Here is a 14,027-nt window from a genome sequence, read left to right as displayed (position 1 = left end):
CATTTCACATTCTTAAAATTAAGTGGTGGTCCTAACTGACCTTAAACAGGGAATTGTTACTTGGATTAAATGTCAGGAATTGTGAAAAACTGAGTTTAAATGTATTTGGCTATGGTGTATGTAAACTTCTGACTTCAACTCTATGTCTCCAACTTCAGTGATTTTTGCAATTCGTTCCAGTCAATGGCAGCAGAGAACTGGAAGGAAAGGCGGTGTTGGCTTTGGGGATGACCAGTGAAATATACCTGCTGTAGCGTGTGCTACGGGTGGGTGTTCCTATGGTGACCAGTGGGCTGAGATAAGGCGGAGCTATACCTAGCAAAGACTTATAGGTGACCTGGAGCCAGTGGGTTTGGCGATGAATATGTAGCGAGGACCAGCCAACGAGAGCATACAGGTCACAGTGGTGGGTAGTATATGGGGTGTTGGTGACAAAACAGATGGCACTGTGATAGACTGCATCCAATTTGCTGAGTGGAATTTTGGAGGCTAATTTGTAAATGACATCGTCAAAGTCAAGTATCGGTAGGATAGTCAGTTTTACTAGGGTAAGTTTGGCAGGATGAGTGAAGGAGGATTTGTTGCGAAATAGGAAGCCGATTCTAGATTTAACTTTGGATTGGAGATGCTTAATGTGAGTCTGGAAGGAGAGTTTACAGTCTAGCCAGACACCTAGGTATTTATAGTTGTCTACATATTCTGAGTCAGAACCGTCCAGAGTAGTGATGCTAGTCAGGCGGGCGGGTGCGGGCAGCAATCGGTTGAAGACCATGCATTTCGTTTTACTAGCATTTCAGAGCAGTTGGAGGCCACGGAAGGAGTGTTGTATGGCATTGAAGCTCGTTTGGAGGAGAAAAGAGTCGGCCTGAGAATTGAACCCTGTGGTACCCCCATAGAGACTTCCAGAGGTCCGGACAACAGGCCCTCTGATTTGACACACTGAACTCTATCTGAGAAGTAGTAGGTGAACCAGGCAAGGCAGTCATTTGAGAAACCAAGGCTGTTGAGTCTGCCGATAAGAATACGGTGATTGACAGAGTCGAAAGCCTTGGCCAGGTCGATGAAGACGGCTGCACAGTACTGTCTTTTATCGATGGCGGTTATGATATCGTTTAGTACCTTGAGCGTGGCTGAGGTGCAGCCGTGACCAGCTCGGAAACCAGATTGCATAGCGGCGAAGGTACGGTGGGATTCCAAATGGTCAGTGATCTGTTTGTTCACTTGGCTTTCGAAGACTTTAGAAAGGCAGGGCAGGATGGATATAGGTCTGTAACAGTTTGGGTCTAGAGTGTCTCCCCCTTTGAAGAGGGGGATGACCACGGCCGCTTTCCGATCTTCAGGAATCTCAGACGATATGAAAGAGAGGTTGAACAGACTAGTAATGGGGGTTGCAACAATGGCGGTGGATGATTTTAGGAAGTGAGGAGCCCAACTGATTTGTAGGGATCCAAATTTTGCAGCTCTTTCAGACTATATGCTGTCTGGATTTGGGTGAAGGAGAAAGCGCGGGGGGGGCCTGGCTTGAGGCTTGGGCCAGTTGCTGCGGGGGTGCAGAGCTGTTGGCCGGGGTTGGGGTAGCTAGGTAGAAAGCATGGCCGGGCCGTAGAGAATTGCTTATTGAAATTCTCGATTATCAGTGGTGACAGTCTTTCCTGGTCTCAGTGCAGTGGGCAGCTGGCAAGAGGTACTCTTATTCTCCTTGGAAAGTTTGGATGTATGTAAAACCCTCCATATTCTGCGTAGTTTTAGTATTACATGCCCACAGGAAACAATTATGGTGGCTGTATGTGTATTTAGACAGCCTATTTAAAACAAGTTGTTTTGTTTAAAATTTTATTTGCATTATTTACTCTCTTTTTAGGCCTTGTCAGTAATGAATTTAATCTTGCTTATTGACAACATTTGGCATGTTCATGCTCAGCCATAATGCTATTTACTGTAGGCCTAGCCCCTATCAGTGTGAATGTTATGTACACTGTATATTTCCACATTGAAGCCATGAAATTACTTAAAACAATGTTGACTGCAAATAGATTCAAGTTAACATATTTAGCAAAGATGGGATAGGTCTACATTTTGTTATTTAGTTTCTGTAAGCTGTTTAACAAACTATAACGGACTAACATTGGAATTGGAGTTGATTCCAAGGCAGAACATAAAAGACCTTAAATACACAACTTAAAGCAACCACATATTTTGCCATTGAGCACGTTCTGATTGACCAGTGAGGGGCCAAGCCTCGACACACCCACAACTTGTTTATTCATCAAAACCCAGCCCTTTCACGCCAACGGCAGCCGGGACAGGTGGCTTCTTAGTAGGAAAGAGAGAAACAATGGCCGCATTTGTCTTTTACGCACAAAACACTCTGAGAGCCTCCAGCTGACCACTGACGCAATGTTGTCGTTCAGGCTCATTTTTCAAAATAAAAGCCTGAAACTATGTTTTGTGACACTAGACACATTAGGGAAGCCATAGAAAAAGGAATCTGGTTGATATCTCATTCACTGCTCAATAGGGACGCATAGGAACGCAGTGGTTTCTAAATAAGAGTCCCTTCCTGATTGGATTTTTCTCAGGCTTTTGCCTGCAATATCAGTTCGGTTATACTCACAGACAATATTTTTACAGTTTTGGAAACTTTAGAGTGTTTTCTATCCTAAGCTGTCAATTATATGCATATTCTAGCATCTTGTCCTGACAAAATAGCCCGTTTACTTTGGGAATGTTATTTTTCCAAAAATGAAAATAGTGCCCCCTAGTTTCAAGAGGTTTTTAACATAAATTTCCTTCAATATATGTTTATATGTTAGCGTACTGTAAAATAAGAAGGAAGGTATTCTGTCATATATGGTTTTCTCCTGTACATATTTAATATCAAATCAGATACCAGATGTGGCTATTACAGGCCATGGTTTTAAATGACAATATTGGTTCTTATTGCATTTTTTCCCCCTCCAGCCTGTGGCAGGCCACCTGCTATTCAGGACCCAATCAGGAGAGAGGGCCACAGAAAGGGCTCCGTGGTCAATGTGAACCCCACCAACATCAGACCCCAGAGTGATACCCCCGAGATCCGCAAATACAAGAAGAAGTTCAACACCGAGATCCTCTGTGCTGGCCTGTGGGGTAAGCAGCAGTTTAACACCCAGTCGACCCCTAGCTCCTATCCCCTAGAAACACACCTTTTATAATAGCATTTTTTTTAATGTATTTGTATTTTTATTACTAACCCCTCCACCACCACCCCTCTTCGGAGGACAAATATCTTTTCGTTTTTTTACAGCTTTTTTTTTTTTACATACAGTGGGGAGAACAAGTATTTGATACACTGCCGATTTAGGCCTAGCCCCTATCAGTGTGAATGTTATGCAAATTAATTACTTACAAATCATACAATGTGATTTTCTGGATTTTAGATTCTGTTTCTCACAGTTGAAGTGTACCTATGATAAAATTACAGACCTCTACATGCTTTGTAAGTAGGAAAACCTGCAAAATTGGCAGTGTGTCAAATATTTGTTCTCCCCACTGTATATACTATCATTCACAAGTTTGGGGTCACTTAGAAATGTCCTTGTTTTTGGAAGAAAAGCAAATTTTTTGTCCATTAAAATAACATCAAATTGATCAGAAGTACAGTGTAGACATTGTTAATGTTGTAAAGGACTATTGTAGCAGGAAGCGGCTGATTTTTAATGGAATATCTACATAGGCATACAGAGGCCCATTGTCAGCAACCATCACGCTGTGTTCCAATGGTACGTTGTGTTAGCTAATCCAAGTTAAAAGGCTAATTGATCATTAGAAAACCCTTTTGCAATTATGTTAGCACAGCTGAAAACTGTTGTTCTGATTAAAGAAGCAATAAAACTGTCCTTCTTTAGATTAGTTGAGTATCTGGAGCATCAGCATTTGTGGGTTCGATTACAGGCTCAAAATGGCCAGAAACAAAGGACTTTCTTTTGTTGATGAAGAAAGGCTATTCCATATGAGAAATTGCTAAGAAACTGAAGATCTCATACAACGCTGTGTACTACTCCCTTCACAGAACAGCGCAAACTGTCTCTAACCAGAATAAAAAGAGGAGTGGGAGGTCCCGCTACACAACTGAGCAAGAGGACAAATACATTAGAGTGTCTAGTTTGAGAAACAGACACCAAACAAGTCCTCAACTGGCAGCTTCATTAAATAGTACCAGCAAAACACCAGTCTCAACGTCAACAGTGAAGAGGCGACTCCGGTATGCTGGCCTCCTAGGCAGAGTTCCTCTGTCCAGTGTCTGTGTTCTTTTGCCCATCTTAATCTTTTATTTATTGGCCAGTCTGAGATATGGCTTTTTCTTTGCAACTCTACTTATAGAAGGCCAGCATCCCGGAGTTGGCCTCTTCACTGTTGACGTTGAGACTGGTGTTTTCCTTACTTACGAGCCGCCAACCAACAATGCAGTTTCAAAGAAATATGGATAAGAATAAGAAATAAAAGTAACAAGTCATTAAAGAGCAGCAGTAAAATAACGAGATTAACACCCAATCTGCTAGACACTTATTGTCAGGATTGGATAGGTATTGCCGTAATATGATAATAGCTCTACCTTACAATGGTTCTAGAGTGTATGAGCAATAGAGGTATATTTGAGAATGGTCATCTTTTGTGTATAGTACAGTATGCCTGTGTCTCAAATTGTACTATATCCTATATAGTACAATTCTTATGATCAGGTCACATAGGACTCTGGTCAAAAGTAGTGCACTATACAGGGAATAGGGTGCCACTTGGGACAGGTACTATGCTGGCTGAGGCTTGTGATGTTGAGACTAACACAGTGGTGTGTTGGTCCAGGTGTGAACCTGCTGGTGGGGACAGAGAATGGTCTGTGGCTGCTGGACAGGAGCGGTCAGGGGAAGGTCTACTCTCTGATCAGCAGGAGACGCTTCCAACAGATGGACGTTCTGGAGGGCCTCAACGTGCTCATCACCATCTCAGGTAGTTAGCGTAGTGCTACCATACACAAGAATATACAGTACCGTATATACGCTCTCACGCACACAGAGATAGACACACACAGATGTTTTATTTATTTTTATTTAACCTTTATTAAACTAGGCAAGTCACCTAAGAACAAATTCTTATTTACAATGGCGACCTTCCCCGGCCAAACCCTAACGACGCTGGGCCAATTGTGCGCTGCCCTAAGGGACTCCCAATCATGGCTGGTTGTTATACAGCCTGTAATCAAACCAGGGTCTGTAGTGACGCCTATAGCACTGAGATGCAGTGCCTTATACCACAGTGCCACTCGTATAGGCACACTCACCAAATAGGAAAGTTGTCCAACTAAAATGTGTCTTCCGCATTATCCCAACCCCTCTGAATCAGAGGTGCAGGGGGCTGCCTTAATCGACATCCACGGCACCGGGGAACAGTGGGTTAACTGCCTTGCTCAGGGGCAGAATGACAGATTTTGACCTTGTAAGCTCAGTGATTTGATCCAGCAACATTCCGGTTACTGGCCTAACGCTCTAACCACTAGGCTACCAGCCACCCTGTAGGTATAGTCTTGTCTTAGAATTTTTTTTGCACTTACTTTTGTAGCCAACTTTGTCGTCCTCTAAACTCCATCACTATCCCGTTTGTCAGGTAAAAAGAACAAGCTGAGGTTGTACTACCTGTCTTGGCTGCGGAACAAGATCCTTCGGAATGACCCAGAGGTGGAGAAGAGGCAGGGCTGGACCTCTGTAGGGGACCTGGAAGGATGTGTGCACTACAAAGTCGGTGAGTATACACTACCTGGCCTTAGATCATGATAGCATCACTACTGATTTGTTGGATCAATCTTACATTTTATTGCATGGCAAGCTTATACAGATGTTAGATCTTAATTTTATTTTTTAAATGTCTTTATTTAACCAGGTTGGACAGTTGAGAACAAGTTATCATATACAATTGCGACCTGGCCAAGAGAGCAAATTGAGACAGTTTACTACAGCAGGAAAATAATCTCCTGCAACAGGGTGATCAAATTAAGATCCTACATCTCGAAACCTTGGGACTATAAGGTTTTATCTGAAATCTTTGTCAAAAATGAGTTACTCATATACAGTGCATTTGGAAAGTATTCAGACCCTTTGACTTTTTCAAAGTTTTCTTACATTACAGCCTTATTCTAAAATGTATTACATTTTATTTTTTCTTCATCAATCTATGCGCAATACCCCATAATAAAAAAACTAAACCAGATTTTGGGGTATTTTTGCAAATGTCTTAAAACAAAAGAACTGAAATATCACATTTACATACTGTAAGTATTCAGACTCTTTACTCAGTCCTTTGTTGAAGCACCTTTGGCAGTGATTACAGCCTCAAGTCTTCTTGGGTATGACGCTACAAGTTTGACACACTTGTATTTGAGGAGTTTCTCCCATTCTTCTCTGCAGATCCTCTCAAGCTCTGTCCGGTTGGATGGGGAGTGTTGCTGCACAGCTTATTTAAGGTATTTCCAGAGAGGTTTGATTGGGTTCAAGTTCAGGCTCTGGCTGGGCCACTCAAGGACATTCAGAGACTTGTCCCGAAGCTACTCCTGCACGTTGTCTTGGCTGTGGGCTTAGGGTCGTTGTCCTGTTGGAAGGTGAACCTTCCAGTCTGAGGTCCTGAGCACTCTGGATCAGGTTTTCATCAAGGATCTTTCTGTACTTTGCTCCGTTCATATTTCCCTCGATCCTGACTAGTTTCCCAGTCCCTGCAACTGAAAAACATCCCCACAGCATGATGCAGCCACAACCATGCTTCACTGTAGTGATGGTGGCAGGTTTCCTCAAGATGTGACACTTGGCATTCAGGCCAAAGAGTTCAATCTTGGTTTCATCAGACCAGAGAATCTTCTTTCTCATGGTCTTAGAGTCCTTTAGGTGCTGGTTGTCCTTCTGGAAGGGTCCCCGATCTCCACAGTGGAACTCTGGAGCTCTGTCAAAGTGACCATCAGGTTCTACATCACCTACCTGACCAATGCCCATCTCCCTCTATTGTTCAGTTTGGCCAGGTGGCCAGCTCTAGGTAGAGTCTTGGTGGTTCCAAACTTCTTCCATTTAAGAATGATGGAGGCCACTGTGTTCTTGGGGTACTTCAATACTGCAGAAAAGTTTTGGTACCCTTCCCCAGATCTGTGCCTCTACACAATTATGTTTCAGAGCTCTATGGAGAATTCCTTCGACCTCATGGTTTGTTTTTTTTTCTGATATGCACTGTCAACTGTGGGACCTTATATAGACAGGTGTGTGCCTTTCCAAATCATGTCCAATCAATTGAATTTACCACAGGTGGACTCCAATCAAGTTGTAGAAACATCTCAAGGATGATCAATGTAAACTAGATGCACCTGAGCTTAAATTCTCATAGCAAAGGGTCTGAATAATTATGTAAATTAGGTATTTCCAATTTTTTTAAATATACATTTGCAAACATTTCTAAAAACCTATTTTCGCTTTGTCGTTATGGGGTATTGTGAGTAAATTGATTAGGAAAATATTTTATTCAATCCATTTTAGAATAAGGCTGTAACGTAACAAAATGTAGAGAAAGGGAAATGGTCTGAATACTTTCAGAATGCATTGTGTAATAGATATTTAGATGGTTCTTCATATGTCTGTGAAGTTCGATTTTTGAGATTGACATATAAGGTTCTATCTGCGATTGCACCCCCCTAAAAAAACAGATTTACAAATGTCTCAGGATTTTGATACTCTGCACTTCAGGTACCTTTAAGGGAGGAACTTAATGGCTTATGAAAGAAGAATTCACTACAAAACAGTTATGTGATCTGTGATGTGAAATATTTGATGCTCAATATCTCAGAACTATGCTTTGCACAGATAGAACCTCGCGATCTGTATGAACAATGTTGAAACCGTTGACACATTGCTGCTTATCAAAGGTCTTTGTGTTGTGATATACAGAAAGCAATGGGTATAAGACAAGAAAAAACTATTTCAAAATGTATCTTATCTCTCATTGTCTGACTCCGAGAGAGAGAGAGAGAGAGAGAATATACCCATTGCTTTCTGTAGAGAGAGAGAGAGAGATGAATGACTGTCAGTGTGAGCCTCTCTTTCCTGTGACTCTTCCTGCTGTTAGTTACAGCGTTGACAGAGTGAGGACATCTCAGGGACTCCAACCCAGGAAGGATATGATGTCATAGTGAGGCACACACTGTCCTTCCCAGCACTCCCCTCAGTATTGTTTCTCATAGTCGGAGGCATGCTGCTATTGCAGTCGGGTTGCATCCCAAAAGTACTGCACTATATAGGGAATAAGGTGCCATTTGGGATGCAACCAAAAACCTCTTTGTTGAGATTGTCTAATGATCATTAGTTCAAGACCGCTGGCACGTTAGTGTTACAGACTGATGTAGTGTAATAAGCCTTTATCTTGTTCTGTATCCAGTATGAGAGAAATCCCTAATCCTCATTGAAAATCCCTGCTCTTTGTTACATGCAATTTCAGTTCGATACGAGAAGATTAAGTTCCTGGTGATTGCCTTGAAGAATGCTGTGGAGGTGTACGCATGGGCTCCCAAACCTTACCATAAGTTCATGGCTTTCAAGGTCAGCTTGACAACACGTCTTAGTTCTGAACCCTCCTCAGTGGCTCACTCTAGTTCTAACACATACTCACTGCACAGAATATCATTAAAGATATGAAACAGACTAACCCCAGCAGTCACTATGAGTTGGCGCCTACTGTCATCACTATTCACTACTAATATCAGGACCAGAGTATGTCCTGGCCCGGTCTTGACCAGGAACAACTCTGGCTCCTGGTTATGGACTATACTCCTGGCCCTGTGTCTTGACCAGGAACAACTCTGGCCCCTGGTTATACTCCTGGCCTTACATACAGTATGACTTAATGTACAGTGGCAAGAAAAGGTATGTGAACATTTTGGAAATACCTGGATTTCTGCATTGATTGGTCATGAAATTTGATCTGATCTTCATCTAGGTCACAGCAATAGACAAACACAGTCTGCTAAAACTAATAACACACAAACAATTATATGTGTTCATGTCTTTATCAAACACACCATGTAAACATTAACAGTGCAGAGTGTAAAAAGTATGTTAACTCTTGGATTTAATAATTGGTTGACCCTCCTTTGGCAGCATTAACCTCAACCAAACGTTTTCTGTAGTTGCGTATCAGACCTGCACAACGGTCAGGAGGAATTTTGGACAATTCCTCTTTACAAAACTGTTTAATTTCAGCAATATTCTTGGGATGACTGGTGTGAACTGCTCTTTTGAGGTCATGTCACAGCATCTCAATCAGGTTAAGGTCAGGACTCTGACTGGCCCACTCCAGAAGGCGTATTTTCTTCTGTTGAAGCCATTCTGTTGTTGATTTACTTCTGTGTTTTGCGTCGTTGTCCTGTTGCAGCACCCAACTTCTGTTGAGCTTCAATTAGCGGACAGATAGCCTAACATTCTCCTGTAAAATGTCTTAATAAACTTGGGAATTCATTTTCCCGTCGATGATAGCAAGCTGTCCAGGCCCTGAGGCAGCAAAGCAGCCCCAAACAGTTGGAATGAGGTTTTGATGTTGGTGTGCTGTGCCTTTCTTTCTCCACTCAGGTTTGTGTGTTCCTTACAAACAACTCAACTGTAGTTTAATCTGTCCACAGAATATTTTGCCAGTAGCACCGAACATCCAGGTGCACTTTTGCAAACTTCAGACATTCAGCAATGTTTTTTTGGGCAGCAGTGGCTTCTTCCGTGGTGTCCTCCCATGAACACCATTCTTGTTTAGTGTTTTACGTATCGTAGACTCATCAACAGAGCTGTTAGCATGTTCCAGAGATTTCTGTAAGTCTATCTGACACTCTAGGATTCTTCTTAACCTCATTGAGCATTCTGCACTGTGCTCTTGCAGTCATCTTTGCAGGATCTTGCAGTCATCTTTGCTGTCACGTTCGTCATAACGATGAGACCAAGGCGCAGCGTGAGATGAATACATTCTACTTTTAATTCAAATGAAGAACACTTAAACAAAATAACAACACGAACGTGCCGCTATACAATAACCCACAAAACCAAAATGGAAAATGGCAACCTAAATAGGGTCCCCAATCAGAGACAACGATAAACAGCTGCCTCTGATTGGGAACCAATTCAGCCCACCATAGACCTACATGTACCTAGACAAATGAAAACCCGATAGAAATACAAAAAACCCTAGACATAGCAAAAACACACATACCACCCTCGTCACACCCTGACCTAACCAAAATAATAAAGAAAACAAAGATAACTAAGGTCAGAAAGTGCTGAACTTTCTGCTTCTGACTCCAGGTTAGCTGACTTCTAACTCCAATTAGCTTTTGGAGAAGTCATTAGCCTAGGGGTTCACATCATTTTCCCAACAGACACTGTAAATGTTTCAATTATGTATTCAATTTATGCAGAAATCCAGGTAATTCCAAAGGGTTCACAAAGTTGAAGTCAGAAGTTTACCTTAGCCAAGTACTTTTAAACTCAGTTTTTCACAATTCCTGACATTTAATCCTAGTTACGAGCACCACTTTATTTTAAGAATGTGAAATGTCAGAATAATAGTAGAGAGAATGATTTATTTAAGCTTTTATTTCTTTCATCACATTCTCAATGGGTCAGAAGTTTACATACACTCAATTAGTATTTAGTAGCATTTCCTTTAAATTGTTTAACTTGGGTCAAATGTTTTGGATAGCCTTCCACAAGCTTCCCACAATCAGTTGGGTGAATTTTGGACCATTCCTCCTGACAGGTCTGGTGTAACTGAGTCAGGTTTGTAGGCCTCCTTGCTCGCACACACTTTTCCAGTTGTGCCCACAAGTCTTCTATAGGATTGAGGTCAGGGCTTTGTGATGGCCACTCCAATACCTTGACGTTATTGTCCTTAAGCCATTTTGCCACATCTTTGGAAGTATGCTTCCTTTTGGAAGACCCATTTGCGACCAAGCTTTAACTTCCTGACTGATGTCTTGAGATGTTGCTTCAATATATCCACATCATTTCCCTTCCTCATGAAGCCATCTATTTTGTGAAGTGCACCAGTATCTCCTGCAGCAAAGCACCACCACAACATTTAAAAAAACATTTTTTACCTTTATTTAACTAGGCAAGTCAGTTAAGAACAAATTCTTATTTTCAATGACGGTCTAGGAACAGTGGGTTAACTGCCTGTTCAGGGGCAGAACAACAGATATGTACCTTGTCAGCTTGGGGATTTGAACTTGCAACCTTTCGGTTACTAGTCCAACACTCTAACCACTAGGCTACCCTGCCGCCCCAACATGATGCTGCCACCACCGTGCTTCACGGTTGGGATGGTGTTCATTGGCTTGCAAGCCTCCCCCTTTTTCCTCCAAACATAACGATGGCCATCATAGTTCTATTTTTGTTCCATCAGACCAGAGGACATTTCTCCAAAAAGTACAAGCTTTGTCCCCATGTGCAGTTGCAAACCGTAGTCTGTCTTTTTTATGGCGGTTTTGGAGCAGTGGCTTCTTCCTTGCTGAGTGGCCTTTCAGGTTATGTCAATATAGGACTCATTTTACTGTGGATATAGATACCGTTGTACCTGTTTCCTCCAGCATCTTCACAAGGTCCTTTGCTGTTCTGGGATTGACTTGCACTTTTCGCACCAAAGTACGTTATCTCTAGGAGACGTGTCTCCTTCCTGAGCGGTATGACGGCTGCGTGGTCCCATGGTGTTTATACTTGTATACTATTGTTTGTACAGATGAACGTGATACCTTCAGGCGTTGGACCAGACTTGTGGAGGTCTACAATTTTTTTCTGAGAACTTGGCTGATTGACTTCAGGCGTTTGGAAATTGCTCCCAAGGATGAACCAGACTTGTGGAGGTCTACAAAAAGATTTCTGAGGTCTTTTTCTTTTCTGATTTCTTTTGATTTTCCCATGATGTCAAGCAAAGAGGGACTGAGTTGGAAGGTAGGCCTTGAAATACATCCACAGGTACACCTCCAATTGACTCAAATGATGTCAATTAGCCTATCAGAAGCTTCTAAAGCCATGACATCCTTTTCTGGAATTTTCCAAGCTGTTTAAAGGCAGGGTCAACTTAGTGTATGTAAACTTCTGACCCACTGGAATTGTGATACAGTGAATTATAAGTGAAATAATCTGTCTGTAAACAATTGTTGGAAAAATGACTTGTGTCATGCACAAAGTAGATGTCCTAACCGACTTGCCAAAACTATAGTTTGTTAACAAGAAATTTGTGGCATTGTTAAAAAATGAGTTTTAATGACTCCAACCTAAGTGTTTGTAAACTTCCAACTTCAACTGTACTTTTTCTTGCCACTGTCCCTAGGGTTATGACATAAGACATGTTGACTCTCCCTAAGTTATTCCTCATGTCTTTCCTTGTTGTGTGTGTCCGGTACAGTCGTTCGGCTCGCTCCCCCAGAGGCCTCTGTCCGTGGACCTGACGGTGGAGGATGGACAGAGACTTAAGGTCATCTACGGCTCCCTGTCGGGCTTCCACGCCATCGACGTTGACTCGGGGACGCCCTATGACCTATACCTGCCCACGCATGTAAGTCCCCCACCCCCAACTCTGCCCCCAGCCTCCTCTAACCTCTCCCCAGTCTCCTCTAATCTCTCCCCAGCCCCCTCCACCCTCTCCCCAGCTCAGCCTCCTCTCCTCTCTCCCCTCAGGGCCATGCAGCCTGGATCTCTGTTCTCTAGCAGCTAAACAGCTCCTTTTCTCTGCACCCACGCCACTCAGCTCTTACAGTGAACTTTTGTTCCGACTCAGAGTCGATGTGGGTAGAAGCTGTTTGTCATGACAGCCAGTTGACTCATTTCAGTATAATATTGACAGGATGGGTTTGTGTTTAAGCCAGGCCTGATATTGTCAGTGTCTGACCTTGTGGCAAAAGCCTTTTGGCATTTCTGTCTTTTGTAAATTTATTTCTCAAAAAGCCTCTCTTAGAAATTCTGCTTCGTCACAGTATAAGCTCAAACATCACTCACCTCAAAGCAAAGGAGATTCTGTACATTTAGGGAACTTTCCCTTCTTGGGAGCAAACAGATTTACTGAAAACAAACTCAATAATCAGTCCATTAATCTACCTTGGTCACAACAGTTGTCTGAAGATACAGGGAGGTAAGACTTGTTCAGTAATTAATGATTAGTTCATTTCAATGGCAGCTGTGTTTGTCAGTCTGCCAGGAGGTGAACAAGGCTGAGAATGACTAGCCAGCTGGACCAGGTGATGGATCCTGTTAATGCCTTTAACCCCTCTAAGAGGCTCAAGGTGTAGCAGAGCGGCGCACAATGGTGCAGAGTTTTGCAGTCTTAGACACTGTAGACAGGGGAGCCGAGGCAGCCTCTAATGCTACTGATGAGAATCCCCCCACACACACCACACACACACACACACTGCTGCAGACACACAACCCCACACACACACACACACTCAGACTGCTGCAGAGAGCTGCTGGGAGCTGAGAGCCAGAGCAGAGGGAGAACACTATCCCAAGGAAACTAGCTCTATTACACACAAACACACACACACACACACTCCCCAGTGTGCCAGTTCCCAGTGCTGTGCCCAGAGGTGTGATGTGGCTGTATCCCACTTCTCCCACTGTGCTGGCCCACAAAGCTATCATTGGCTGCTTCTCTTTGGCCCCAGTCTCCATCCATGTGTGCTACTCTTCACCAAATAGATAGCTCTAAGTACACCTCGGCAGCGCTGGCTAACCATGTGCCTGCTAAACAGACCTGTTATTCTGCTATCTTTTCTGATAACACTTTTTTCTGATATATTTTCACTCCATAATACTGGTATTTTACCCTGCAGCGGAAGAGAAGAGTCCTTCTCTTTTACCCGATCACTCACTCTCACATTCACTCTCATATTCACTCTCTCTCACTGACACTCTCTGGTCCGCTCATTCTCGCCTTCACACACGCACACACACACACCTTTTCTCCCACGTATGTTCTCCATGTTGGCTGCT

At 42.8% G+C, this 14,027-nt stretch overlaps 1 protein-coding gene across 3 annotated transcripts in view; it reads left to right on the top strand.

Moving 5' to 3' along the window:
* The window catches only part of LOC112256034 (mitogen-activated protein kinase kinase kinase kinase 4), a 117,840-nt gene that overhangs the window by 95,623 nt on the left and 8,190 nt on the right, over positions 1–14,027 (top strand). For all 3 annotated transcript variants that reach the window (XM_024428973.2, XM_042325887.1, XM_042325886.1), the window contains 5 exons: positions 2,962–3,129; positions 4,843–4,986; positions 5,641–5,775; positions 8,500–8,600; positions 12,445–12,594. In XM_024428973.2, coding sequence (XP_024284741.2) covers positions 2,962–3,129; positions 4,843–4,986; positions 5,641–5,775; positions 8,500–8,600; positions 12,445–12,594 — 698 coding nt within the window. The remainder of the gene's footprint in view (positions 1–2,961; positions 3,130–4,842; positions 4,987–5,640; positions 5,776–8,499; positions 8,601–12,444; positions 12,595–14,027) is intronic.

The sequence above is a fragment of the Oncorhynchus tshawytscha genome, linkage group LG08 (genome assembly GCF_018296145.1).
Source record: "Oncorhynchus tshawytscha isolate Ot180627B linkage group LG08, Otsh_v2.0, whole genome shotgun sequence".
Taxonomy (NCBI): domain Eukaryota; kingdom Metazoa; phylum Chordata; class Actinopteri; order Salmoniformes; family Salmonidae; genus Oncorhynchus; species Oncorhynchus tshawytscha.
The sequence above is the reverse complement of the archived record's forward strand: the minus strand, read 5'-3'. Positions and strand labels throughout refer to the sequence as shown.